Below are 27,986 nucleotides of genomic sequence, written 5' to 3'. Positions count from 1 at the left end.
AGTGGGGCGTGGCAGTACGGGAGCAGTAGCAAGGCGCAAGCTCCAGCAGGGGGCGCCGCACCGTGATATCCCAGAGTGCAGCGGGGCGTCCGGCAACCCACATTCCCAGAGTGCACCTGGGCATTTAGCGCCCCCCCCCCCCCCCCCAGGGTGCAGGTGCAGCAGCCGGGCATGCAGCAAGCCAAATACCCAGAATGCATCGGGGCATGGAGCGCTCCAAATTCCCAGGGTGCACTGGGGCACCCAGCACCCCACATTCCCCCCCCCCGGCTGCAGCGGGCGTTCGGTCACAGTGTCGGGGTGCCCCGCACCCTGCCAGCCAGGCCCGGCCCTGGGCGGCCCTAGGCGCGCTGTGCTGTGCTGCGCTGCCAGCAGTGCCCCAGCCGCAGCCCTGCTTCGAGCATCACTTTCCCATCCGCACAGAGCAAAGGTCAGGCCCGGGTCTCCATTTTATTTCTGATGAAAGGAAAACAGAGGAGAGAACTAATACACAGTCTGCACGGCAGCGAGCCCGGTGTGTGCGACCCTGCCTGTCACATCAGCCGAGACCCCAGTAGGGCGCCCCAGAGACTGGCGGGGGGCCCGTGACGCTGACAAGTGCAGTACACTGAAAAGAACCATGCAGTTACATAGCTGCACAATCACACTCCTCTAATGCAGGAGCAACCCCTGTGCAGCTGTCACGCAATCCCTGTGCCCCACTCCAGAGATGGCCGTATCTCAGCACCGGGGAAGGGATCCCTGTATAAACAGCCCCCGCACTCCACCCCAGAGGTGGCCGCATCTCAGCGCCAGGCGAGGGAACACTCTACAAACAGCCCCTCTACTAGTCCTTGGCGTAGGCCCGGCGCAGCATTCTCTCTGCATCCTCTGCCATCTCTGTCAGGGCCTGTACCAGCACCCTGTAGGTGGCCTCAAAGGAAATCTCGGGCTGCCCCGCAGCTTCACGGCCCCAGTAGGGCACATAGCTCCACATCTGGGCGGAGAATGGCACTGGCTTAGTGATCTGCTTCAGCACCTGCTCCGGGTTGGGCCACTTGACCAAGGGGCAACGGATCTCTGCCTGGAGCAGCTCGGCTGACTTCCCTGTGGCTTTGGCCACCTGGGCCAGAGACTCCTCATCCAGGCCCAGCTCGATGGAGAAAGCCAAGACTGTGGCGATGAGGCTGGTGGCCACATCTGGGCCGGGTTTCCCCACACAGTAGAGGCAGCTCTGCAGGGTCTTGCCCCAGACGTCCTTCATCAGCGCCTTGCTCTTCCGTCTCACCAGGCGACTCAAGGCCACGGGGATGGCCCTCTCCAGCGCCTCCCTCTTCAATTGCGGGGCGTCATTCTCCAGGGCCTCCCGGAGGGCTGGCAGGTCGTAGGTGTTGTGGAGAAGGCTAGAGACGAGGAAGACCCTTGGGGAGCTCACGCCGTCCTTCTGGAGGGCATCCACGAAGCTGCCCCGGATCCCCTCCATGAGGCTGGGCTGGGCTTCTACATCCACATCCACTTTGGTCCTGACGAAGAAGAACCGCTTCCCAGTCGCGCTGATGGCCCTGGCGAGCTGGCTCTGGGCTTGGCGGTAGCGCTCCGAGGCCGTCAGCAGGAAGAAGTCGTAGCGGGACAGATCCAGCCTCCCCATGTCCTCCTCCATCGCCCCCACCCCCGGCAGGTCCCACAGATACAGGCTGGGCACGGAGGGATAGGCATAAACTGTGGCTTTCCGGGTCGTGGTTGTCACCCCCGTGGGTGCTGCTCCCGGCTCCCCGGAGCCCACCCCCCTCAGGGCGTTCAGCAGCGCCGATTTGCCCGAGCCGGCCTCCCCCAGCACCGCCACATCCAGCCGGATCTGGGAGGGCTCATCCAGCGCCGAGCGGATGATGGTAGGCACCTCTGCCAGTCCCCCCGTGGCGCAGGCCTGATACAGCTCCTGGATCTTCTTCTGGCTCATGGCCCTCAGGTCCTCCAGTTCCCCGTCGTGGGCCCTGCACAGAGAGGATGGGATGGGGGGATTGGAGCCTCTCTGCTGTGTTTGGGTCACCACCCCTGGGCAGAGAGGAAGCCTGTACTGGGTGTTACTAGGACCCAGGATAACTGGGGTCTATTCCCAGCTCAGCCACAGACTCCCTGTGAGTCATGGCCCCTCTCTGGGCCTCAGTTTTCCCACCTGTATAATGGGGGAGAAGGAGCCTTTCTTTTTCAAGGCAGATTGGAAGATGCACCTCTTGGAGGACATGGGGCAGGGACTGTGTCTCTGTTCAGCATCCAGCACAATGGGGCCCCAATCTCAGCTGGGGGGGTCTGGGCAACACCTAGTGTGATGGACCCCCCAATATCCAGTGTTGAAGTTATACTGCAGTTTCTGTTAAAAAACAGACTTTTCAAAGTGCTGTAAAATTCTCCCTACACCCCTCCCAGAGCTGGGGATAGAACCTAAGAGAGAGTCCGGGCATCCAGCCCCCCGTAACCCACTCTCCTCTCAAATCCAGGAATAGAACCCAGGAGTCCTAGCTCCCAGCACCCCCTCTCCCATACCAGAACCAGGAAAGGAAGGCAGTTCTGGCCCCCAGCCCAGCCCCCTCTCTAACCCACCCAACCCCAGTCCCCTCCCAGAGCTGGAACTAGAACCGAGGAGTCCAGGCTCCCAGCCCCCCTGCTCTGCTCACCTCTTCAGCTGGATTATCTCCTCCTCCAGCAGGTCCTCGAACTGGCTGAACTCATACCTATCTGTGTCCAGGGCCGAGACCAGGAAAACCCTCTTGGCCTCCAGCCCGTTCTTGGCCAGTGCCTCTGCCACCCCCTTCCGGGCCAGCGCCAGCGCCTCCGCCGGGTTGTACCGGGCCTGGAACCGCCTCTTGGCCGTGTGCAAATCCAGGTCCACCTTGGTGCGCAGCACGTAGTACGGCTTGCGCTTCTCCTTGAAGGCTTTGAGGAGCTGCAGGTGGGGATCAGCCAGGCTCCCCGCGGCCACCACCAGGACCAGGCAGCTCCACTTCGCCAGGTTGCCCAGCTGCCGCATGGACTCGCCCGGCTTCTCTGGCTCCTGGAAGCCGGGGAAATCCCACAGCGCCACGTTGGGGTAGGTGGGATGGGTATGCCCGGCTGGCTGCCCCGTGGGCTCCAGTGTCTGCTGGAAGAAGGCTTGTGGGTCATCCAGGCCGGGGCGTTCTCCCAGGAGGGCGTGGATCAGCGTGGTGACCCCGGCCCCGCGGCGGCCCACGAAAGCCACATTGGCCTTGAGGGCGTTGACGGAGTCCACTAGGGCCTGGAGGCGGGAGGCGGCTGTGCTGGGGTCCTGGTCATCGTAGCAGGCCCGCAGGTCCCGGAGGAAAGCGTCATCCAACCCCTCTGGGGCCGCCAGGGCTGCAGCTGTGAGAAGCACGGGGGCGTCAGGACGCCTGGGTTCTACTGGTGCTGGGCGGGGAGTGGGGGCTAGGGGTTAGAGCGGGGGGCTGGGAGCCTCCGACGCGGGGAGGGGAGTGGGGGCTAGTGGTTAGAGCAGGGGGCGGGGAGCCAGGACTGCTGGGTCCTATCCGGCGCTGGGAGGGGAGTGGGGGCTAGTGGTCATGCTGCTCACCCGCTGTGGGGCGGTGGCCGTGTCCCACCCGGGGGGCGCTCCTGGCTGCCGGGCCCTGCCCGAGAAGTGACACGCACCGAGCTCAGCTCATCAGCTGGGAAACAGAAACTCAGCGCGGCGGCTCCTCCCCGCTGGCGGAGGGGAGGGGCCGGGCCGGGCCGGGCCGGGCCGGGAGCGATCGGCAGCCATGGAGGCCGTGGCGGAGCCGTGAGTGCAGAGAGCGAGCGTCCGTGTGCACCCCCCTCTGTCTGTCCGTCCGTCCGTCCCCCAGGACCCCCCATCCGTCCGTCTGTCCCCCTGTACTCCCCTCTGTCCGTCCGTCCCCCTGCACCCCTCTTTGTCCTCGTGCACTCCCTCTGTGCGTCCGTCCCCTGCACCCCCCTGTCCATCTGTCCCCTAGGACTCCCAATCCGTCCGTCTGTCCGCCTGCACTCTCTCTGTCCTTCCATCCCCATACACGCCCATCTGGATCAAGGGCGGTGTTGGGGTGTGCTGGAAGCGGGATGGGGGGCAAGGACAGGTGGGGTGGGATGTCAGGGTTGGGGGGGCAGGATGAGGATGAGGAGCCGGGTTGGGGGCAGGCGGGGGGGGGGGGGAGTCCTGGGGGACAGACAGACAGAGGGGGGTGCTCCCCTGACAAACATGTCTCCTTCTGTCTCTGCAGCACCCAGATGAATCCGCCCCCGGGCCCCACAGTGCCCCCGCAGCTCTCCCCAGACGTCTCGCCGGGCTCCCCGGACCGGGGCGATGTTTCGGTGGTGATCGTGGGGGCACTGGGTTGCGGCAAGTCGGCTCTGCTCAACGCCGTGCGGGGCCTGGCAGAAGGTGATGCTCGCGCCGCTCCACTGGGGGCCCCGGCTAACCCCGACCGGCCCGTGCTGTACCCCGACCCGGCCCGGCCCAACCTGCTGCTGTGGGAGCTGCCCCTGGAGGCGGGCGAGGGCGAGGGGCCGGCGCGCTGGCTGGCTGAGGGGGACGTGGTGCTCGTGGCCACGGATGGATTATTTGGCGCCAGCCATGCCAGCCTGGCCCAGGAGGCCCGCGCCGCCCGCAAGACGGTCCATTTCGTCCGCACCAAGGCCGACCTGGACCTGCACACCCTCCGACGGCTCCTGGGTGGGCGCTACGACCGGGCCCTGGCCCTCGATGCTCTGCGGGTGGCCTGCACCGAGTCCCTAGTCGCCAATGGCCTCAGAGAGCCTCCCCCCAGCATCTTCCTCGTCTCTAGCCATGAGCCCCACCAGCTGGATGGGCCCTTGCTGCGCCAGGCGCTGGTGGGAGACGTCAGGGAGTACGAAAGGTGCGGCTTGTTTATTGTAGGGTCTACCCCGGGTGGGCCGCTGGTGTGGGGATGCTCGGGGAAAATGGGGCAACGCGGGCTGGGTGGTTGTTGCTGGGTCTCTCGACTGGGTTGTTATTGTTGGGTCTCTTGGGTGGTTTGTTATTGTAGGGTCTCTCTGGAGGGCTGGGGGCTACACATATAGATTTGTTATTGTAGAGACTCTGGGGATGGCTGTGGGTGTTGGTTTGTTATTGTAGGGTCTCTCTCGGGAGTGGGGGCACAGGGACAGGGAGGGCAGGTGGGAAGGAGCTGATGCTGCTGTTCCCAGAGCCTCATGCCCCTTACGCCCCTCCTGGTGCCCATTGTCTCACATCCTCTTTGTCCCCCCCCGTGTCTCACACCCTCTGTGCCCCTCACGGTGGCCTCGGCATCTTACGCCCCCTGTGCCCCTCCCAGGGCCCCCCAGTGTCTCACGCCCCCCAATGTCTCCCACCCCCGGTGCCCCTGGCGTCTCACGCCCCCTGTGCCCGCAGGGTGCTGCCCCCGGCGCTGTCCGGCTTCGAGATGATCAGCGAGCGGGAGGTGGCCGAGATCCAGGAGGCCTACGAGCTGGGCGGCCTGTCGGAGGTGGTGACCCGGATCCAGTGCAGCCTGGAGACCCTCTGGAACGCCCGGCTGGACATGGCCGTCACAGGGGAGTCGGGGGCCGGCAAGTCCACCTTCGTCAACGCCCTGCGGGGCCTGGGCGACGAGGACGAGGGGGCCGCCCAGACTGGCGTGATCGAGACCACGGCCGAGCCCACGCCCTACCCCTACCCCGGCTACCCCAACGTGATGCTGTGGGACCTGCCGGGCATCGGCACGCCCAACTTCCGAGCCGAACGGTACCTCGAGGCCGTGGATTTCCCTCGCTACGACTTCTTCATCATCCTGGCCTCGGAGAGATTCAAGGAGAACCACGTCCGCCTGGCCCGGGCCATCGCGGAGCAAGGCAAACGCTTCTACTTCGTGCGTGCCAAGGTGGACAACGACCTGGAGGCCATGCGGAGGAGGAAGAACCCGCCCGAGGAAGAGGAGGTGCTGGAGGAGATCAGGAGGGACTGCCGGGAGCGGCTGGGCCAGGCCGGGCTGGGGGACGCCAAAGTCTTCCTCCTCAGCAGCTTCGAGATGGAGAAATACGACTTCCAGGCCTTCGAGGACACTTTGGAGCAGGAGCTGCCCGGGCACAAGCGCCACGCCTTCCTCCTCTCCCTGCCCAACCTCTCGCAGGCCGTCATCGAGAAGAAGCGCCAGCTGCTCCACCAGGAGGTCTGGAAGGTGGCCTTGGTCTCCAGCCTGGTGGCCGCCGTCCCCTTGCCGGGGCTGGCCTTCACCTGCGACGTCTCCATCCTGCTGAGGAAGCTGGACGCCTACCGGCATGATTTCGGGCTGGACGCAGCCTCCCTGGCCCGGCTGGCGGAGAGAGCCGGGAAGCCGCTGGAGGTGCTGCGGGCCGAGGTGCGCAGCGAATTGGGGCGCAGCATCAACAAGGAGATGGTGATCGGGCTGCTGGGGAAAGCCACCGGCGGGGGCTTGGTGGTGGTCAACTTCTTCTTCCACCGGATCCCCATCTATGGGGCGCTGGCCTCCGGGGGCATCTCCTTCCACACCACCTACTCCATGCTCAGCCAGTGCCTGGAGGAACTGGCGGCCGACTCCCAGAGGGTTCTTGTCAAGGCCCTTGAAAGCGAGGTCTGAGGGGGCTTCCAGCCAAGCCTCAGCTAAGGCAGAACGGCCTTGTTATTGTAGGGTCTCTCGGGAGGGCTGGGGCCTGCATGCATTGCTTTGTTATTGTAGGGTCTCTCGGGAGGGCTGGGGCCTGCATGCATTGCCTTGTTATTGTAGGGTCTCTTGGGAGGGCTGGGGCCTGCATGCATTGCTTTGTTATTGTAGGGTCTCTTGAAAGGGGCCACCACTCCCAGTCCTCTCCCGAAATCTCTGGTCCATCCCATATTCCCATAGCTATCTCTCGGCATAGCCACCCTCACAGCACGCCCCCGTTGGGGTCAGTCGTCTGTAGCTCCACAGGAATGGGTGGGGTCAGACTCCCAGCACGGCGCTGGGGGGTGCTGTGCTGCAGAGTGGGGCACATGTGACAACACGGGGTCAATTTGCCTAGCAGGTGTGAAGGGAAGTGGAGACAGAGACCATGCCAGGAGGAGGCAGCCACCAAACTTGCCCGCACTGGAGCCGCATGCTGTGGGTTTCTTCCTGCAGTTCACCCGCCCCCGCACCCCGGGTCCCCCGAGGCCGCTAGCACAGCCCCCAGCCCCATGGCAGCTCCGGCCTATGCAGGGATGTTGGCCCTGGGGACGAGGCTCTTCCTGCTCGAGGGTGGGTCTGCCTTGGCGTGGGGGGCTGGGCGGGCACCAGCACAGCCCTGAAAAGTAGGAGGGGTCTGTCCTGCACAGGGTCCCTGATGGTCCTTGTAAGGAAGGGATCTGGGGGCGCAGGATTCCTTCCACAGCTCTGCTAAAAATACCTGTCTGGGTCTGTACAGCACCCAGCACTACCGTAACGCACCTACTAAACAGCAAGCTTAATGTACAGCACCCAGCACTACCGTAACGCACCTACTAAATAGCGAGCATAATGTACAGCACCCAGTGCTACCGTAATGTATTTACTAAATAGCAATTGTACTGCCCCCAGTGCTACCGTAATACACCTACTAAATAGTAATTATAATGTATAGTACACTGCTACCATAATGCACCTGCTAAACAGCAATCGTAATGCACGCCCTTGGCCTGGGTAGGGGCTGGATCCTCAGCCCCAGAGAGACACAGAGTCCAGCGCCGAGTTCCTCTGTCTAAGATAAAGGTCGCGTCACAAAGAAAACCCTGATCTCTGCCTGGTTCTTCGTCCAGTGGTTCAAGCAGGGGGCGCTGGGAGCCAGGACTCCTGGGTTCTCTGCCTGGCACTGGGAGGGGAGTGGGGGATGGAGGAGAAGGAAGCAGGCGCTTCTCACTTGTGTTGCAATGAAGAGCCACATTAATATGCTTCAGTAAATGCGCGGCCAAGCCCTGAGGCGGATTTTAGGCTGCTCTGTCCCTCGGGGGTGGGGGCGTCCTGCACAACTTCCTGCTGAATCACACCTGGCCCCACGTCACCTTCCCCGCCCCACTGAGCCACCCGTCCCCATCCTCTGTAGTGCTCTGGGGCCAGACCTCCCCTCCCCCTCCCGCAGCACAGCATCCGGGCCTTGCTCCTGCTCCCTCCATGGGGGTTTCAGGGTACAACGGTCCAGACCCGGTTCTGGTTCCTGCCCTGGTTCACTGGCTTCACATGGTTCCTGGTTCGTTGGCATGGGGCAGCAGCCCTGCGGTTCATGCCTGGCACTAGCCGGGATGCTCCTCCCCGTGAAACGGCAGATGGGTTCGAGGGGGGGATGAAGTATGGCACAGGGGGCTGGGGATGGCACGTGCCAGCAGCAGCCTCCCACCGCCGTGTGCTCAACCCAGGCCTAGACTCCCTGCCCAGCCAGGCCCCATTCCCCAGCCAACCCCCAGTCCCTGTTGGTGCCCAGTCCCCTACTCTAACCATTGCACACCACTCCCCTCCCAGAGCAAGGGATAGAACCCCGGAGTCCTGGCTCCCAGCCCCCCACTCTAACCACTAGACTTCACTCCCCTCCCAGAGCAAGGGATAGAACCTCGGAGTCCTGGCTCCCAGGCCCCCCCCCCTCTAACCACTAGACTTCACTCCCCTCCCAGAGCAAGGGATAGAACCCAGGAGTCCTGGCTCCCAGCCCTGCCTTGCTGCCAGCCCTGCGGCCTCCATGCCATTGGCCCAGGCTGCCGGCAGCTCCCCTGCCGCCCACGCGCTGGCCCATCACCTGCTGCAGGAAGGTGCCACAGTGGGCAGTTATGAGCCTCAGCCAGGGCGCAGCAGGGAAAGGGTTAAAGAGCCCTAGAACCCGGGGTTCAGGGCCCTATGCTGCCTGGAATATGATCTGGGTCTAGTGGTCAGAGTAGGAGCCTGGGGGCCAGGACTCCTGGGTTCTCTCCCTGGCTCTGAGTGGTGAGTGGGGTTGGGTGGGTTAGAGCTGGGAGACTAGAGGGCTAGGCCTGCAGAGTGACTAAGAGGCAGTGGCAGAGCTGGGGGATGGGGCAGCCCAGGGCTGGGGGTCAGGAGGGAGGGGCACGGCCTTAGTGGTGCTAATCGCTGTGGTGCGGGCCCATTGCCAGGGGCACCGGGACCTGTTGATCTGCGGCTCCTGGATGACGCAGTTGCTGCCTCTGGAACAAATCAGCCATGTGCAGTGCGGTGCAGCTGGTATGTCTCCGTTCACACCTGGCACTGCCTGCCCAGCCCCTGCTCTAATCCACTAGCCCTCACTCGCTCCCAGAGCTGGGGATAGACCCCAGGTGTCCTGGCTCCCAGCCCCCTGCTCTAACCACTAGACCCCGCTCCTCCGTTGCTCTTCCCTTCAGAAATGCCCCCAATGCGATCTTCCCTTGTGCCTCCTGGGCCTGCGGCGGTTTCGAATGGGTAAATTCCTGTGGTTGTGGCTGGGCCGGGGGATTGAATTGCACTGGGGCGGAGGGAGAGGGGGGAAGAAAGACAGGTACAGCTGGTGCCTGCGGCTTTTCCAGCCCAGCCCAGCTGGGGCCGTCCCTGCATCTGCCAGCCCAGCCCAGCCCGGCCCTAAATAGCCCAGGGAGGCAGCGCCTGGCCCCACATCGTCCGGGCCCTGCAAGACAGCATGGGGGAGCTGCTCAGCCTGTGCGTGCTGGCTGCGCTGCTGGGCACAGGTGAGCTGGGGGGGCAGGATCAATCCATCCCCAGGGATGTCCCCATACCCATCTCCAGGGCACCCTATACCCATCCCCCTGTACCCAGCCATCTGCCCCATAGACACTCTCTATCTATCTAGCCCCCCACACACTGTCTATCCCCAGAGAAGCACCCTCGATCTACCTACTTGGGGGTGGGGTGGGGAGTTGTTACCTCACACAGTGAATTTTGGTGTTTAATGTCTAATGTCCCAGCTCTGGGAGGGGAGTGGGGTCTAGTGGTTAGAGCAGGGTGGGCTGGGAGCCAGGACTCCAGGGTTCATTCTGGGGCGGTCGGTAATTATAAGTTACGTCGCATTACAGGCAGAGCCAGTGATTCGTTCCCCCCCAGCTGCAGGGCCGCTGCGTCTCTGCCAGAGGGTGGGATTTCCCCAACGCACACGGCGTTGAACAAGCTGCCGGGGTCGCCTGGCCTGTAGGGCTGACCTGTTGGGAGGGCTGGGAGGGGGAAGAAGCGGGATGCCGGGCTAGATGGGCCTGGGGGCTGATCCGGGGGCAGGAGGCGGGATACGGGGCCAGATGGGCCCGTTAGAGGGGCTCTGACTGCGCTTCCCGCCCGTGTGCCCAGGGGGCGCCATCTCCTGCTATAACTGCACCAGCTCGGAGGGCTACAACTGCACCACCAGCCAGGCCAGCTGCACGGCCACCGTCAACAGCTGCATCACCATCGCCCACGATGAGGAGCAGGGTATGGCCGGGCCGGGGGGGCAGGCTGAGGGGGTGGGGGTAGGCAACGCTGCGAGCTTCCCCTGACAGCAGTGCCCATCGATGCTGCGGGCTTCCCCCCAGCAGTGCCCCCTGGAGCTGTGGGCCTCCCCGGACAGCAGTGCTCCCACTGCTGTGAGCTTCCCTCTAGAAGTGCCCCCATTTGGCACTGCGCGCTCCTCTCCAGCAGTAGCTGCCCACCCCAGCGCTGCAAGCTTCCCACCAGCAGTGCCCCCCGCCCAAGTGCCACATATAGACTGAGGGGGTTGCTGGTGCAAACCCTGTGTGTGTCCTAGCCCCTTTACTGCTCCACCCTTGGGGGGATTCTCCCCATAAATCATGGCTTGAGCTATCCCCAGGCTGCATGCCCCCCACCCGTCTGATCCCCGGTGGCCCCCCATGTCCTTCCAGGGGACGAGGACAAGGAGAAGACGGTATACGAGAAAAAATGCAACTCGGATGACCGGCTCTGCAATCAGTTCTATGGGCTGACGGCCGGCGCCTACCGCCTGCGCTGGAACTCGACGTGCTGCCGGGCTGATCGCTGCAACATGCCCGAGATCACCCGTACGGAGCCACCTTCCGGGCGGTGCCAGAACACCTGGGTTCTATGCCTGGCTCTGAGAGGGGGTGGGGGCTAGTGGTTAGAGCAGGAGGGGCTGGGAGCCAGGAATGCTTGATTCTCTCCCCAGCTCTGGGGGGAGAGGGAGGGGCTTGGAGCCAGGACTCCTGGGTCCTATCCCTGGTGCTGGGAGGGGAGTGGGGTCTAGGGGTTGGGGGGGAGGCCGGGAGCCAGGACTCCTGGGTTCCTTCCCCGGCTCTGTCTCACTCCTTGTTTTGTCTCCTTCCCTCAGTACAGCCCAGCGCTGGCATCCCCAACGGGCTGCAATGCCACTCGTGCTTCGTCCGCGGCTCAGACGTCTGCGTGCCCAGCGAGGTGCTGAACTGCACGGGCCTGCAGACCCGCTGCATCCACTTCTCCACCACCGCCGGCACAGGTACCGAGCCGGGCAGACGGGAGGCAGGGGATGTGTACAGCTTCTGGGGGTGGGGAGCATCGCTTCAGCAGTGGGGGGGCTCTTGTGCCTATGGGGGAATGGGTGGACTGTGGGGGGGGGGGGGGGAGGCCACCTGGGGGGGTCTCTTGCACCCCTAACTCTCTCCCCCTCCTCCCCAGGTTTTGAGCATCTCCGTGTGGCCTTCATGGGCTGCGCCACCCGCAGCCTGTGTGACCTGGGTGCCGTGGCCCTCTTCGCCTCCCAGCGCCAGGCCGTGGTCAAGACCAACCTGTGCAATGCGGCAGGGGCGGCCCGGGGGTGGCGGCCCCCCCTCCTCAGCCTGGGGGGGCTGCTCCTGTGGGTGCTGCGTCCCTGATCACATCATCCCGCCACTGCAGCGCCTCCCTTTGGCCGGGAGCCTCCCGCTCGCACCTTCCCCCCCCCCGATTCGTACCTCTCCAGTGGTCTGGTGCTGCCCCCGCATCATCCTCTCCCGCGCCGGGCACTGCCCCTCATCACACGCCCCAGGCTGGGCGCTGCCCCCTTGAATGCCACTCGTGGATGGAGCTACGCACTCCCCATCTGCACGCCCCGTCACCCCCAAACCTGGTACTTCCTGCATCCCAATCCCGTGTCCTCTTCCCTGGGGCCGGACCTAGGCCAGCGTCCCCCAGAGGGGAAAGGCCCCATGCCCCATTCCTGGTGTTTCGCTTGCTGTGATTTCCAAGCCCGGGGCATGCTTCATGCAGGAATTTCTTTCCCACCCGGCTGATCGGCGCCGTGATCCAGGAGCCGGGTTGATTTTCCTGTTTCAGGCTGTTCTCACCTGCCCATTTCTCACAACGGGAATGGCCGGTTCGGGTCAAAAATGCATTTGCAGAGTTTTATATCATAAAGTTGTAAATATCCCCAACTTTGTGTTTATACAGGGACCCCTCGCCTTGCACTGAGATGCACTCACTTCTGGGGTGGGGCATGGGGGCTGTTCATATAGGGCTCCCCCCACAGAGTCCCCCACCCTGCTCCCTGTAGTCCACCCCCCCCCTTCACCTAGGGACAGGGGTGAGGTGGCAGCTAAGAGCCGGGCTGGGATCAGAACCACACACTGGGCCGCCGGGCCCCATGTGGCAGCTCTGATGCCCCGGAGGTGCCTGTCACTCACTCCCCAGGCCGGCACCCCTTTGGCTGAGCCCTGGGCCCTCCGACCATGCCATGAGCCGCTTGTGGGAAAGGGAAGGAGATTAATTTAAGGAATGAAAGAGTGAAAGTTGGAAAATTTCTGGTGCCGGCTGGGTCCCTTGGGATTTTCCACTCCCCTGCCCCACTTCTCGCCATTCCCAGGGTCCTCCGGGCAATCAGCCGATGCCCAGGCTCCCTGAGCAGCCAGGCCCCCCCGCTGGCTCCTCCTGCTCTAATCACTAGCCCCCACTGCCCTCCCGGAGGCAGGGAGAGAACCCAGGAGTCCTGGCTCCCTGTCTGTTCCCCAGCGACTGGAATTGCTCAGCCTTGGTTGTGTAACCTGCCCCTAATTTCACCTCTCTGCTGCGGGTGGCCTTACGCAAGGGTTGTCGTGTTTGTGTTGCTGGCCACGCAGCTGCTGGGGGAGGGGGGAGGCAAGGTCAGGGCTCCAGGTACTGTGTGTGTGTATGTGTGTGTGTGTGTGTGTATACTGCCCCCTGCTGGAGAGGACAGGCCATGCACTCTGTGTGTGTGTGTGTGTCCCTGAGCCCCCTGCTGGAGGGGCTGAGCCTTGCATGTGAGTCGGTGTGCATCCGTCTGTCCCTGCTGGACACTTCCACAGCAGCTGAGCAGTGAGGTCCGCCCCGAGCAGCGAGCTGTCCAAATGCAGCACATGGGCCACCTCTGGGCCAGGCGCCCGGCCCCACTCTGCCCCGCCAGGGGTTGCCAACCGTCCGTAAATTTACAGACAGTCAGTAAAAAACTGTACAATGTGAACAGTCAGTGAATCCGTAAATAAATGAAGGTGTCCGTAAAATTGGGTAGAAATCAACCATGGCGTGTTTTGACGTTGATTGTCATTGTTCGGCGTCACGTCTCGTATCCTAAAACTGCACTGGCCACGACGTTAGCCATGTCCTGTTTTCTATTATTGCACACGCTCCAAGAACCCGACTGATCAACTAACTGCAGCTAAACAATTGTGTGATTCCAAATCCCGTGTACAGAACACCGCGAGCGAATACACACTTTTGTGACATTATTGTGTTGTTTATGCTGTTGTCAGTGAAGTCAGTAAGAAGTACACACGTTTGTGACATTGTTGTGTTGTTTGTGCTGTTGTCAGTGAAGTCAGTAAGAAGTGCACACGTTTGTGACGTTGTTGTGTTGTTTGTGCTGTTGTTAGTGAAGTCAGTAAGAAGCTGACCGTGTCAGTAAAAAAAGTCAGCTTCAGGTCAGTAAAAACTACAATGCAAGGTTGGCACCAAGGCAGGGGCTGCTTCTCTGGGGCCTGTACCGGGAGGCTCCCGCGATGGGCTGGGGCTGGCCACCCTCGAGTACACACTGAGCTACAGCTGGGCCGAAGCAGGGAATTCCCTGGCCGGGGCAGCAGGCGGTCGCCGGGCAGGGGAACCAGGCCGCTGTGGCCCAGTCTATGGCCGGGGGCCCGGAGGGCAAAGTTCGAGAGCGGGGGCCAGAGGAGGGGTTGCCCTGGGCAGAGGAGCCTGGGAGAAGGACGCAAACCCCATGTGTTGTGTGGACTCAGGGAAGGACTTTAGGCTGGGGGTGGGGGTGAGTTTTGTTTGCAGTTTATATTTGATAGAATGTATGTGATTAATTATTAAATATTATTAGGTTTTTCTTTGCAGTTTAAGATTTATTGCATTTATATTAATGGTTAATTATCAAATATGACTTTTGCAGTGTATAATTCATTGCATTTATGCATACGATTTAATTTTAATCTTTCTGAAGCTTATATTTTATTGAAAGTATATTAAACATTAATGATTAAATATTAATTGCTTTTTGCAGTTTATATTTTAACGGGTTTATATTAATAAACTCAGTGCCCAAGAGGGGTATTTCTGACCAAGAAAAAGCCTGCAGGGAAGTTTGATTTGAACAAAAGGGGAAACTGAGGTAGCAAACGCCCAGACGGCAAGGGTTGCCACCTGTGTGGTTTTCACCAGGACAGTGAGGGCTTTGGTGGGTCATCCACGTGCCATTTGACAAGCCTTGACGTCCAGTTTTTTGTTCTGGGTGGGGGAAGAGGCGGAGAAGAAGGCGGAGCCTGGCGAAAGAGGCGGAGAGGGGGTGGGGCCTTCAGGGAAGAGGTGGAAAATGGGCAGAGCTGTGGGTCAGGTTGTTATCCAAATAACAAATGTCACAGGATCTTTTCAGGGGATAAGGCAACAAGACACGTTTATTGTGAACACAGAAACTTGGTAAATGGTATCAATAGAAAGAAAAGTATCAACACTGTAATAACATCAATATTGTGCTTTACTTAGTGAAATAGTATTAACAATATAACACTGGGAAAACAGCACTAACACTGTATCAATACTACAATTACAGAGACACATGTTCCAATTGGTGCTTTCATTCGCATTCACACACACTGACAGGCACACACAGACAGAGACAGACAAACACACATAGGAATCTACCAGATGTTATAATTTCCAGCCTCTCAGTGCTCGTGGTAGTCACTGGCCAGGTGACCATAGCACGAGGATGAGGAGCAAGCTTCTGCCGATGCGCATCGGTACTCCTGGCTGGTGTGATGATGATGTAGACCCGAACCTCCAGCCTTCATCTTCTTGTCCCATTTTATAGGGAAAGGACCCCATGTCAGTCTATGGGTTTTGCATTGTCATGCTGCAACTGCATTCATGGTGTGATTTTTAATTACCCACATTGTTGCAAGCCTGATCAGATTTTGTCCTTTGAAATGGGCTGGCTCCAAAGTTATCAGGGTGGGCTCCTCTTTGGCCATTTGATCATCTTTGCTCCTTTCTTCTTCCCTCAAGCGTTTCAGGTGAGGCTGGTGTTTTCTTCATGTCTGTTTCCATATCCCTTACTCAGACCAATTGTTCAATCACCCTTCCTGTCTACACCCACCTTAATTGCTCAGCCATGCACACTCCAATCACTCAGGGCCAACTCCTAGCTGAAGAACGTACGTATTATTTTTAAAGCAAAGCTTATTTCATTTTTGCCAGTGTCTTTCACAATTGAAGGTAGATATATTGCATTGCACAGTGTGGCTTTTTATACTTACAAATATATTGAAAGTGAGTAAAAATGAACAGAAAAATGGTTTTAAAACAGATAGACGGATAGAAAGTAAGTGAACATTTAAAAGGGTAAAACAATCAGAGCTAGTTGAGGTTTTAGCTCTTGATTAAAGTTACAGTGTGTCAGGCGGAAATGCCTTTTGGTAGGAAGGGGGTGGGGGGGTGTTTGTGGCTCTGTTCTTTCATGTCTTTCTCAAAATCAGATTTGGCCAACAAGGTTACCAGCTCTCAGAAAGGTGGCAATTGGCAACAAGCCTGGGCAGGCACCACATGGGTGCCCCTGTCCCTCTGCCTGCTGCCCGCTCTCTGGCCACAGGTCAGTCCCCGTCCGTCCCCTGGTACAGGGAGCCGGGCACTGGATGGGGCGGGAATTCGCCCAGGGAAAGGGCCGCTTTCAATGATGGATTCTTGGGTCAGGATGGAATTTGTGGCTAAAACCAGAGAGAGGAAAATGCGGGACCACATCTCCCATTTGAATCGGGAGAGCAGGGATCTGACCTTGGGACTCTCATCCCACAGGAGGGCCCTGGCCAGCTGGGCGTGGGTCATATGGGGGTGATGGGGTTAGGGTCAGCGTCCGTCTGTCCTTCCTCCTCGCTCCTCCTCCAACTTTGATGAGTCTTGGGGTTGTCCCGACCAGGAGCAGGAAAACTTTGGAAATCTCGGAAGATTTTCAGGGTGTCAGGAAATCTGTTTCCAGTTCCCCCCCAGTAATCCTGCTTGGAAATGTTCCCTTGGCACCCCCAGTGCTGAGATTCCTGCCCGGATTCCTGGGTTCTACCGCAGGGTTTGAAAGGGGATTGAGGGGTCTAGTGGGTTAGAGCAGGAGGCACTGGGAGTTAGGACTCCTGGTTCTCTCTCTGGGAGGGGAATGGATTAGAGTGGGCTGGGACTCCGTGGCTGTATTCTTGGTTCTGACTCCTTCATTGCCTCTTTGTGCCTCAGTTTCCCTATTTTTAGATGGGATATTACTTTCCTACCATCTAGGGCCAGGGCAGGAGTGGGGGGAAGGGGATCTGAGGTTTAAATGATGTTTCCAGATGAAAACTGAAAAGACCAAAATGGACGAATTATCTTTCTTTCTTTCTTTCTTTCTTTTTCTTCAGTTGCAAAAATTATGTTCCCTTAACGACTTTAAACTCTGGGTTTGCTTCACCCAGCCTGGCGATCTTAGCATGCATGCTGCAGGCATGCAGCCATCAATTAAAAGGATTAACAAGTATAAATCGAATTCCGAGGAAGAGAACAGACACGATCATGGACGAAAAGTGGGCCATGAACCCGAGATAACGTTAGTCTGAGAGACAGAGTCCTCGAAAAGCATGTTAGGTGGAGGGGATAAGGTCACCCCAAACCGAGGGCCAGGCAGAAACCCTTTTTAGAGCAGTGTAAATATTTTTTTTCTGTCTATACGGACGTGTGGTTGTTTGCATACATAAGTTACACCTGTGACGAAGTGGAGATATTCTTGGGATTTTCTCTGAGTGCTGCGTGTGTGCCTCAGTTTCCCCATGTGTTATTCATGTATTTCGCTGATGGCACTAGGGTGTGTGATCATTGCACAGACCACTAGAGGGTCGATGGACTTCCCCAGCCACACATACCCCGACCTAGCCAGGACCCACACCCCTTCCTCAACCAGCTGTAACAGGTTGGGGCAGGTGGAGACCAAGAGGAGTGGCCACCTTGCCTGGGAAGGAGACAAAGGACTGGGGAGAGGAAGGGGGACATCTCTGGGGAGGGGGTGATGGGCTGCCTGGGAGGAAGAGTCAATGCCCCATGGGGGTTTCGCCCAGGAGCAGAGGCCAAGGATGGGGCTTTGGGGCTCCTCGGGTGGTCACTGATGTAACTCCTAATTAAGCTGCTAGCAAAGTTTTCCCACGCTGTGATCTAAAAACCCTTCGGATGCCCACGCTGGCTGTGAATCACTCCTGACTGCAAGGCGGGGTGCAAGTGGAAGGATTCCCCAGGGTCCCATCCAGGGGGTCCACTGGGGGAGTCCTGGCAGAGCAGGGGGGCTGAACTCTCTGAGGCCAGAGTCAGGAGGCAGCGGCACTGGTGCATGGAGACCCGAGGGCAGACTCTGAAGCACTAGAGTCCTGACTGGCTGCGTCCCGGGGGACTCCGTCACAACACCCCGTACAGCCAGCTGGGCAGCTTCAAAATTACTCTAGCCACCGACACTCGGGCAGCAAAGAGACGTGTCTGTGGCTTTGAAGAAGATACAAATGACCTGCTAGCAAGATGTCTGTCCCTGTATGTTGAGTTAAAGGGAACTGGGCAGAGTTGGTACAAAAGCACAGAGACTTTCTCCAAGATCTGCCTGCCCACACGGTCAGTGAGACAGCATCGGTGCTAATAACTCCCACAGCGCCACCTCTTGGTTACTGGTGCTATTTATTCCACGGGCACTGCCTGGGGAGGGGTGACGAGCCGGGTTTGCACTGAGAAGGGGTTTTTCCTTCTTCCAGGGAGCGCTCTGCTCTGCGAGGTGCGTGAGTCCAAAGAGGAACCGTGCTCCGGCCCCCTGCAGCCCTGCACCCCCTTGGAAGGGACCTGCGTCATCCTTGTGGCCGCCTTCAACCTGTGTGAGTGAAACAAGATTCCTGCTCAAGTGTAGATGCCATTGTCCTCCTCGAGCCAGGGATGGAACCCAGGAGTCCTGGCTCCCCTGGAGCTGGGCTGCTTAGTTTAGACAGATAATGTCATAGATGGGCTATGACCCATCTGTGCCCAGGGCAGCCACCTGCTAATGCCAAAGTCAGGGCAGGCTGTAAATAAGGTGTTTATAAACTTGTTTTCACCTTTATTAAATACTGAAATATAGTTATAAGAATGTTATAGTAAAAATGATAAAATGTATAACAATATATATTATGTCTGGTTCTGTTGTGGATGTTGGAGCTAACCAAACAAATTCAACAGGTTTCCACTTTTGCTTTCCCAAATACAACTAAACATTATAAAAGTTTAATACCCTCAAAGTATTTGCATAGACCTGACTTAACATTAATTTTGATTTCATTCATCTAATTTTAATTTTAATTTGATTTAATTTCAATTTAACTTTTATGCTATGTTGAAGGAAAGTAATGGTGATTAAAATCGGTGCCTCTAAACAGTTAACAAAAGTGGAATTGGTATTACAAGCACAGTAACTCTAAAAACCTTGGGTAAATATTCTGTTACCAACTTTTTTGCTCAGACAGAGAGTATAAGCAGGAAGGGGCAAGTAAGGTGATTGTTAAAAGCCACCATGCCCTAGGAAAACTATTGAGTCAGGAAAATTTGTTTAAAGGCACTGTAAGGGTGGACAAAGCTATTCAATAGATTTTTGCTCTCATGACAGAGAATGTTCAATTAATTATCCTGAAAGAGCCTGAAATATCTGTTTGGGGTCTAACTATACCAGGTCAGGAACGTATCTGTGAACCCCAAACAAATTCTAAAGCTCACCCCATTTTTAAAGCAACCGCGATAGACCAAGTGCTGGGAGAAACAATTTGGTTTGTAGATGGAAGCTCATATTATGAAGAAGGTACACGGGTCACAGGCTTTGCCGGAGTTTGTTTGACAGGGAGCATGCAAGCTGTGTATTCCTTCCAATTTAAATTGAGGAACTCAAGCAGCAGAAGTATCAGCAGTTGTTGAGGTATTAAAAAGAATGGAAAACAAACAATCTGAAATAGTGATTGGTACTGATTCGGATTATGTGTATAAAGGCACCACCGTTTATTTGCCATGGTGGGCTACCGTGCATTTTGTGAACACAGATGGATCTGAAATCAAACATAAAGCCCTCTGGCAACAAATGGAGGAGTTGGCAACAAAATTTGAAAAAATCAGAATGGTTAAAATAAAATCACATAAGGGAGAAGGACCATTGCAGCAGGGAAATGAACAAGCCGATAAATTGGCTAAAGAGGCAGCAATAACTGGCACCCTTTGGAAAATTCTGCCCGTGGCAATAACTACCTGGGCACAGATGAAACTACAACAAGTTAAAACTGTAAAATTACAAATGTTACAGGAGATACAGGGAAAGGATGAGTTAATCCAGCAGTGGATTGTGGAATGCCCTTCCTCTTGGCAAGGAATTTCTCTCTCAAAAACAAAGAAAAGGGCTTGATCGTAGCCAAATCTGATAGTGAATGGGTGTTAGTAATATCTCAGCAGTTTACAAATTTTCTGTTAAGGTGGTGTGACGGGGCCAGCCCTGAGGGCTATAGCAGGGTGCTTCAATTTGCAAACTAGGGTGGGTGCCCGCCCACCGCTCAAGGCCCTTCCCCCAGCCCAAGGGGACGAGCCACCGGACCTAGAGAGCAACTAATTTCGGGGGACAACAAATATAAAAACAGGAAGGGCGTGAGGATCAGAGGTATAAAAGAAGGGAACCGGAAGGGGACACCGAGCAGAGAACCCCAGACAGCGCCCACCGCTCCCGGAAGGTGTCCATGGAGCCCGTGGACGCCACCCAGAAGAACGCTGCCTGGATACATGAACGGAGAAGGGAACGGAAATAGGCCCCACAGTCGCAGGACGCCTCCCCAGCCAACCTCCCCTCCCTGGTATTGAAGATGGTGACTTTCGCCAGGTCCAGGAGGAGGTTGACGAGGAGGTCCCGCGACTTTGTGGGGCCACGGACGGGGTGTGCGTAAATAAACAAGTGCGGGGAAAAGTACAGCCAGAACCTCAGCAGGAGGTTCTGGAGGAGCCGGAAGAGGGGCTGCAGCCTGGCGCACTCCAGGTATGCGTGCGCCAGGGTCTCCCTCATGCCGCAGAAGGGGCAGGTGTCCGGGCGGGGGGTGAACCGCGCCAAGAACACTCCCGTGCTCATGGCTCCGTGAAGGAGCCGCCAACTGATGTCCCCAGAGGGCCGTGGGGTCAAGGTGGAATACAGGCTGGCCCACCGGGGCTCCCCGCCCTCCGTAGGTGGCAGCAGGTCCCGCCATTTGGTGTCGGGGCGGGACGCAAGGGCAAGGAAGTGAAGGGTATGGAGCACGAGCGTGTAAAGGTGGTCTCTCGGCGTGGTCCAGTAAGGGGACCGGCTGCAAATCATGCAGCCGGCTTGGTGCGTAGGGAGGGGGGGGCCGAGCGGGCTTGCGGGGCCGGGGCCCGATGGAGAGTTGCGGAGGGCCGGGGCTGAGGGGCGGGCGGGGAGCACCCTCTCCCAGAACCCGCACGAGGTAGGCGTGAGCAGCGGGGGGCAAGGCTGCCCTCACCTCCTGGAGTACTCGCCGGGGGGTTCAAAGGGTGGAGAGCCCCATGCGCCGAGCCAGCGCATGGGGGTCCACTCAGTCCCCCCGGGCATAGTCCAGGAGGTCTCCGATCTTGGTGACTCCCGCCAGGACCAGCCTCCGTCGCACCGCGGGGGTCTCCGCCACCTGCACACTGAGTTGTGGGTTGTGTAGCAGGGGCTCCGCGCGGAGATCCTCCCCCTCGGGGACCACAAGGGGCCTGGAGGCAGAGACCAGCCTCCAGGTCCGGAGGAGGTCCTGGTAGAAGACCGGCAGCTCTATAGGAGAGTGCTGGAAGGCATATATATCAGCCCCAGGCTTAGCAAATCTTTGTTCCCTGGGTGATCCAGCTGCGGCCACTCCAGGGCAATTAGGCCAATTAGGTCAAGGAACTTGCCCCAGCAGTTAAAAGCCTCCCAGCCAGGCTCCCTCATTGGCCCTGTCAATCAGGCTGATTTGGAGTGTTGACCTCTCCCCACTGGCCCTGGAGGCTGTCTGTCTCAGGGACCTGCTTCCTCATCCACCCTCCCCCTTTGGTCCCGGGAGCTGCCAACCAAGAACCCCACTCAGTGGCAGCGAGGGGCGAATAGTTCCCTTACGCCGGCCGAGAGTCGCTGCTGCTGGGAGATTGGGGGGCCTGGCTCCCTCTGAGCATGGGGGTCCCGAGGGCCTGGATCATGGGGGCTCCCCATGGGGGCCCACTATGAGAGACAGGCGTGCTGACGGCTCAGAGGTGCGGTGCCGGGACCACAGGGCATAACCCCAGAGAGCGCATGCGACCCTTGCGGGGCCTGTCACATGGGGGCTGTCCTCCCAGAGGCCGTGCGGAGCCGAGAGAGCACGGGCCTCCGAGTCTGTGACAGGGGCGACGGACAATCCCAGGAGGTGTGCGGACGCAGGGCTGGCCTTGGGTCTGGACGGGTTGAGTTTTGTTTTTGCAGTTTATAGTTTCTCGCGTTCAGATCGTTATTGGTGAAACGTTATTGATTATTCTTGTTGACGTTTGTTTTTATATTAATTTATAGCATCAGTTTGGAAATATTAATTGGCTTTTTGTAATTTATATTTTATTGAATTCACCCATATCCGGGTCCTCCAGGATGTCATGGGACATCCCAGCTGATCGTCCCGGCAGGTATTTGCCAATCTCCCTGTGATACCCGCAACCGGCTGCTTCCTCGCTGCTGTACCGGACCATTCACTGCAGCAAACGCCGGGCACCATGTGGGCATCCCTGCCCCTCTGCCTGCTGCCTGCTCTCCTGGCCACAGGTGAGTCCCCGTCCATCCCCAGGCACAGGGAGTGGGGCAAAGGATGAGTATTCACCCAGTGAACCGGCCACTTTCGATGATGGATTCTCAAGCATGGATGGAATTTCTGCCAGGACTCCTGGGTTCTATCCCTGGCTTTCAAAGCGAGGAGAGGGTCTAATGGGTGACAGCAGGGGTATGAAAGCCAGGACTCCTGGCTTCTATTGCCAGCTCTGGGAGGGAAGTGGGGAGTAGTGGACTAGAGCTGGGAGCTAGGACTCCTGGGTTCTATGCCAGTTTTTGGGAGGGGCGTGGGGTCTGGTGCGTTAGAGCAAAAGAGCCACAAATCTGGACTTCCAGTTCGCTCCCCAGCTCTGAGTGGGGAGCAGGTGAGGATGGCAGCCAGGACTCCTGGGTTCGGTCCCTGGCTCTGCAGGAGGAGGGGGTCGAATGGGTGGGAGTCGCTTGGCTCTATTTTTGGTTCTGACCCTGAATCTCACACGTCTTCTCTGTGCCTCAGTTTCATGGGTGTTGTTTGGAGAAATCATGAGGGCGTTGCCCCCCCCCAAACTGCAAGCCTCAGGCAGGCCTGGGACTTGTCCCCCCCCCCATGCACAGCCCTGATGGCCTGACTGGAGCTGCCCCCCCAAATACTGACATCAAACTACGCCTATGCTCAGTTCCCCTATTTAGTAATTGTGGATAGTGAGGAAAGCTCTGAAAAAGAGTTTGTTTTCTTTCTTTCTTCAATTAAAAACTGTCTGTTTGTGACGGGTCCCACAAGGGAACAGCCGGGCACTGGGGTACCTTGCGCCCCCTTCACACTCCATCCGGGGCTGTCCTTCACAGTGCCTGGCTAGTGACAAGCAGTGACCCCTCCGTGCGCTGTGATCTCTCAGCACGACAGCAGGTGGTGCCCCACGCCAGCTAGATGGCACGACTGCTCTCAGAGCCACTCCCAAATCTCACCCAGAAAGGAACCAGCCCATCTGAGCCAGCTCCCTGCCTGGCATCCCGAAGTTACCCTGTCCTGCTCTGGTCAGGAGTCTGTGCTGTAGATGTGTTACCCCGTCCGCCCCCCCTGAGTGTGGGGAGAAGTCATGCCAACTTTTGTTGACTGAGCAGAGATTTTTCCAAACACTTCAGTGAAACCCACTGTTTTAATTAAGACTATCAAACAGGTTTATTAACTACAGAAAGGTGGACATTCCATGCATATAAGGGGCAGGCATAGGAGAGCAGAGATAGGTACCAAAGGAAATAAAGAGAAACACGCAATCTAGACCTTAAACCTCCAGCATGCAGCTGTCTCTACATTAGGCAGTTTTCTCATCCCCCTGGGACGTTTCAGTCTCAGTGTCCAGGCTTCTCTCAGGGGCTGGGTCCAGTCTCGAGGGGCTCACCCAGACTATAGAGTTTTGTAGACAAACATTAGCGATCAAGTAGCTGTGTCGGACACGCTGCCATGTTCTCCTCCAACAAAACGTCCCTGCTGTGGTGACAGACTAAAACCGCCTCAACGCGAGATGCAGAACTTTGTGCAGCAAATTCAGAGCAACAAAGCGTCAGTGTGGACGCCGGGTGCCGTAACTGGGCTCCCAGCGCTATGTCACGGTCCCACGCTGACCGCTCTGCTCACTGCTCTGAACTCGGCTGCCCTGCATCCAGCTGCCCAGGCAGGCGCCCCAAGTCCCCTGTCAAAGCCCGGGGAAGGTTTGAAATTGCTCAGCCTGGAGCTCACACAGTCACTGCCCAGCTGTCTTTGCGGCTCCCGGCAGCAAAGGGGCTCCTGCCTGGACTGCGGGGGGAAGAGGGGGAGCATTGTTCTGGGGCTGTGGGGAGACAAGGCTGTGGGAGAACTGGGGGGAATCAATCCTGCTGTCCTATGATGGCGGCTGTCAATCTCGCCGGACGCCTTGGAACGTCGGGACTCAGAAACCTTCATCCTGTGACACTGTGCCCACACCGTGGGGCCTCACCAACCCTTCCCGAAGCAGCCTGCCTGCAGCTGGACAGTGGCTCAGCTACACACAGGGCACTGCTGCCTGTGTGGGTGCAAGAGCTGCCCGTGTGAATGACTCCACTGGCACGAGCTGCATAGTGTGGACATGCGACAGCGGGTTTACTCCCCGCGCTGGCTGAATGGCCCCGTCACTTGTGTCGCCAGCACCCTGCAGTGCAGACACGGCCGGAGTGCTCCAGTGTGAATCCTGCTGTGTTTAGGGCGGATGGGGAGGGGAAAGGACACGGCCGGCAGCCTCTGTTCCTGATTTGATCTCTTCAGACCATGGGGCCAGTAGACACGTCACATGAGTCCTGGCACGTCCAGGTGGGCCCTGCTGAGTCACCAGCTTACTCAGCCCCACCCGTGCGAGTCTTGGGCCATGGGTGTTGTATTGTAAATCCTCCGTTTACAGCTCCTCAGCTGTCGAGCCCCTCCTGGGCACGGGTCTCTCCTCTGCTGATACCAGGAAACTTAGAACATACTGTAATGGGAGGAAAATCTTGTAGCTGGACACACTTTAGTGAGACAGACTCTGTCCGCTCGCAGATTACAATAGTTTATTAGATATCGCACGTGCCCTGCTCAATATGACATGTTACAGTCCTACGGAACGATCAGTGCGGGGTTTACAGTGTCGTTCGGGGCACAGTGTGTCACAATGTTACCTTCATGAATTTAAATCCTCCCAACATCTGAACTCCATCGTGGCAGGGCTAACGTTAATCTGAGGGGCAGAGTCCTCGAAGAGCAAGTCAGGGGGAGGGGATACGGTCACCCCAAGACCAGGCAGAAACCCCTCTTCAGCCCAATCTGATTATTTCCTTCTGTCTGTGCAGACGTGTGGTGGTTGTTTGCACTGACAGGTTACAACCCGTAGCGCCATATACGTCGCTTAATAATTACTCTAGCCACAGACACTCGGGCAGCAAAGAGACGTGTCCACAGCTTTGAAGAAGATACAAATAAGAAGCTAGCAAGATGTCTGTCCCTGTATGTGGAGTTAAAGGGAACAGGGGAGAGCTGGTACAAAAGCACAGAGACTTTCTCCAAGATCTGCCTGCCCACACGGTCAGTGAGACAGCAGCGGTGGTAATAACTCCCACAGCGCCACCTCTTGGTGGCTGGTGGTATTTATCCCACGGGCACTGCCTGGGGAGGGGTGAGGAGCCGGGTTTGCACTGAGAAGGGATGTCTCCTTCCTCCAGGGAGCGCTCTGCTCTGTGAGGTGTGTGAGTCCAAAGAGGAATCGTGCTCCGGCCCCCTGCAGCCCTGCGCCCCCTCGGAAGGGACCTGCGTCAGTCTCGTTGGCGCATTTAACCTGCTTGTGTGAAACTAGATTCTTAGGAAGTGTAGATGCAATTGTCTTCCCCAAGCCAGAGAGAGAACCCAGGAGTCCTGGCTCCCAGCCCCCCGCTCTACCCTGGTAGATTCCCCTCCCCTGCTGGAGCTGGGGCTGCTTGGTTTAGACAGATACTGTCACAGCTGGGGGCTGGCATTAGAAGGGGAATGGGAGTGGATGGATGGAGGCCCTGGATCGGCCACAAGAGAGGGTTCTATCAGTGGTGGGAGCTGAGATAGGATGGGGGTGGATGGATACCAAGGGGGTTGGATGGAGCAGCTGGCGGGGAGTGGAATGGAGAGCTAAGAGGTGATTCTCTGTTCCCTGCCCAGGGTCAAACTCCTTCACCTACACGGCTGAGTCGTGCGTGGAACCCGAGAACTGTGAGCCCGGCCCCTTCACGGTGACCTTCTCGCGCAATATCACGTTGTGGGTGAACTTCGCCTGCTGTGACACTGACGGCTGCAACACCAGGGCCATCCCAGGTGTGTGTCTGCTGCAAACCTAGACCCCCCACCTTCCACATGGAGAGAACCCAGGAGTTCTGGCTTCCAGCTCCCCTGCTCTAACCACTAGACCCCACTCCCTGCTCCCACAGCCAGGGAAAGAAAACACCCCCCCCCACACTCTAACCATTAGACTCCACTTCCCTCCCAAAGCTGGGATGCAGCCCAGCGTGAGGTGACTCCCCACCCTTGACTGACTGCGTGTGTCTGGTCATTGTTCTCGGTTCCAGCCAGGAGCTTCGGCCCCAACGGCTGGCAGTGTCCGTCATGCTATGTCGCGGGGCGGATCGCTATGAGGACACGGAGCCCTTACCCTGCACCGGCACCAAGGATCATTGTGTTGCGATCACTGGGACATTAACAATGGGTAAATCCTCTAGGTTGGGGCACAGTCAGAACCTCAGTGAGGTAGAACCCAGATGTCCCGGCTCCCAGCTCCCCCCCCCCACTAGATCCCACTCCCTGCCCAGATGTGGGTGCAGCCCTGCTCAGAGGGGAAGTGTGAGAAGTATCATGGGGCATGGGGTGGATGTGGGCGCCCCCGATCATGTCTCTCTCTCCCGGTCAAGGTGACATCACCCTGACGAAGGCTGCGGCTGGATGCGGCTCAGCTGGCTCCTGCATCGTGTCTTTGGGGGTGAAGAAGTACGTGCAGGGTGTGGTGGAAGTGCTGAGCCGGGCCATGTGCTACCCAGCACCCCGGGCCGGCGGGGGCCTCGGAGAGACCTGAGCCACTGCCTGGCGTCCTCCCTTTCTCCTGCTCGTGGGGGTGCCTCTGGCCAGCAGCTGCTGCTTCTCTTTGGGGAGGGGATTGTGGTTTCCTTCTGTGCATTGTTGGCTGAATAAAACATGTGTTGGGGCAAAGAGGCAAGTTCCTTAAATCTTTTCTGTTCACAAGAGATACTGGCAGGGAGAGAACCCAGAAGTCCTGGCTCCGAGGCCCTCTGCTCTAACCACTAGACCCCTCGTATCCCAGAGCTGGGGCTAGAACCCAGGAATCCTGGCTCCCCTCTGCCATGCTCTAATCACTAGAACCCCCCTCCCAGACTGAGGCGTAGCCAGAACTGACTTTTTGGCAGGGCCTGTGGTTGACAGGGGTGGGCACAAGCCTAGTGTCACAAGCAAGACAGCGGCTGATAAAAAAGTGGGGTTAAGTGCTTAAAATCTGATTGGCTGGGCCTGCTTTCAAAGTGGGCGGGCAATGGCCCACCCAGGCCCATCCGTTGCTATGCCACTGCTCCCATAATTGGGGACAGAACCCAGGAGTCCTGGCTCCCAGCTAGGTTAAGCACTGGGAAGCTTACCAAGGAGCAGCTGATTGCACGGCTGGTAGAGGTGGACCAGTCCAAGGAGCAAGTGCCAGCTCCCAGCGGGGCTTCCGTGGGGCCTGGGAATAGTGGGGGGGAAGGGACAGTCAGGATGGCAGCCAGGGGTCCCACAAACCAGTTCCCCGGTCAGCAGGGGGCTCAGGGTCAGAGGCGTGCTGAGAGCCCAAAGGTGCGGTCCCAGGAGGTGTCGGAGCTAGGACTTATCCCAGCCATTGTGAGAGTGTCACCGTAGGGTGGGTCGACCCAGAGTCAGGGATCTTCCCAGTGACCGCTAGTGCCGGGTGAAAGCACTGGCTGGGAAGTCTGATTCAGCTTGGGTTTCTCTGCCCTGCTGTACTGGAACTGGAGCTGAGAGCGAAGGAGCTGGGAACCCCGGGGGCATCCCATGGTGGGAGTCAGGTTACCCCGGAGTTGGAAGTGAAGCCAATGGAGCGGGCTGCACCTTCTCCAGGGGCGCTCAGAGAACTGATCTGTAATCACAGCCACACAGAGGACAGCACCCACAGATGAAGGAAGCGCTGGCCAGAGAGACCCTCGAAGGGAGAACTTGGTGAGGGGCAGACAACCGGTAATGCGGGCCCAGAGAGCGGGCTGTGCGTTTGTCACCCAGCCAGCTGGCCAGGGGGAGCGTGGCTGATGGGTTCCCCTCCATGCCCAGAGGGTACGTCTTCAGG

The 27,986-nt window shown here is 58.2% G+C and overlaps 3 protein-coding genes across 5 annotated transcripts; 2 read left to right on the top strand and 1 right to left on the bottom strand.

Annotated features, from left to right (window-relative positions):
- Positions 1 to 431: 431 nt before the first annotated feature.
- LOC137149976 (interferon-inducible GTPase 5-like) lies at positions 432 to 3,751 on the bottom strand. Its single transcript, XM_067543628.1, has 3 exons — positions 3,727 to 3,751; positions 2,652 to 3,354; positions 432 to 1,970 (listed from the first exon to the last, which is right to left on the bottom strand). Exons 1-3 carry the CDS (start codon positions 3,749 to 3,751, stop codon positions 827 to 829), a joined length of 1,872 nt encoding a protein of 623 aa, XP_067399729.1. The 3' UTR covers positions 432 to 826.
- Positions 3,642 to 7,724, top strand: LOC137149960 (interferon-inducible GTPase 5-like). Its single transcript, XM_067543607.1, has 3 exons — positions 3,642 to 3,769; positions 4,227 to 4,862; positions 5,378 to 7,724. The coding sequence occupies exons 1-3, from the start codon at positions 3,750 to 3,752 to the stop codon at positions 6,579 to 6,581; spliced, it is 1,860 nt and encodes a 619-aa protein (XP_067399708.1). The 5' UTR covers positions 3,642 to 3,749; the 3' UTR covers positions 6,582 to 7,724.
- A 1,684-nt stretch (positions 7,725 to 9,408) lies between these two features.
- Positions 9,409 to 26,905, top strand: LOC137149963 (phospholipase A2 inhibitor gamma subunit B-like). 3 transcript variants are annotated; one of them, XR_010918860.1, is made up of 8 exons: positions 9,409 to 9,640; positions 10,251 to 10,370; positions 10,799 to 10,954; positions 11,242 to 11,385; positions 18,119 to 18,235; positions 21,984 to 22,155; positions 25,811 to 25,963; positions 26,554 to 26,905. XR_010918860.1 is itself a non-coding variant. In XM_067543614.1 (5 exons), the coding sequence occupies exons 1-5, from the start codon at positions 9,592 to 9,594 to the stop codon at positions 18,241 to 18,243; spliced, it is 594 nt and encodes a 197-aa protein (XP_067399715.1). In that variant the 5' UTR covers positions 9,409 to 9,591; the 3' UTR covers positions 18,244 to 18,493. The 3 variants fall into 3 exon arrangements, 2 of the variants coding, with proteins under 2 accessions (XP_067399715.1, XP_067399714.1); XM_067543614.1 differs by lacking the exons at positions 21,984 to 22,155; positions 25,811 to 25,963; positions 26,554 to 26,905 and having other exon boundaries at positions 18,119 to 18,493; XM_067543613.1 differs by lacking the exons at positions 18,119 to 18,235; positions 21,984 to 22,155; positions 25,811 to 25,963; positions 26,554 to 26,905 and adding an exon at positions 11,565 to 13,015.
- The last annotated feature ends 1,081 nt before the right edge of the window (positions 26,906 to 27,986 follow it).

Source organism: Emydura macquarii, unplaced genomic scaffold (genome assembly GCF_026122565.2).
Source record: "Emydura macquarii macquarii isolate MOO-44397 ecotype Brisbane River unplaced genomic scaffold, CSIRO-AGI_Emac_v2 contig_931, whole genome shotgun sequence".
Classification (NCBI taxonomy): Eukaryota; Metazoa; Chordata; order Testudines; family Chelidae; genus Emydura; species Emydura macquarii.
The sequence above is the reverse complement of the archived record's forward strand: the minus strand, read 5'-3'. Positions and strand labels throughout refer to the sequence as shown.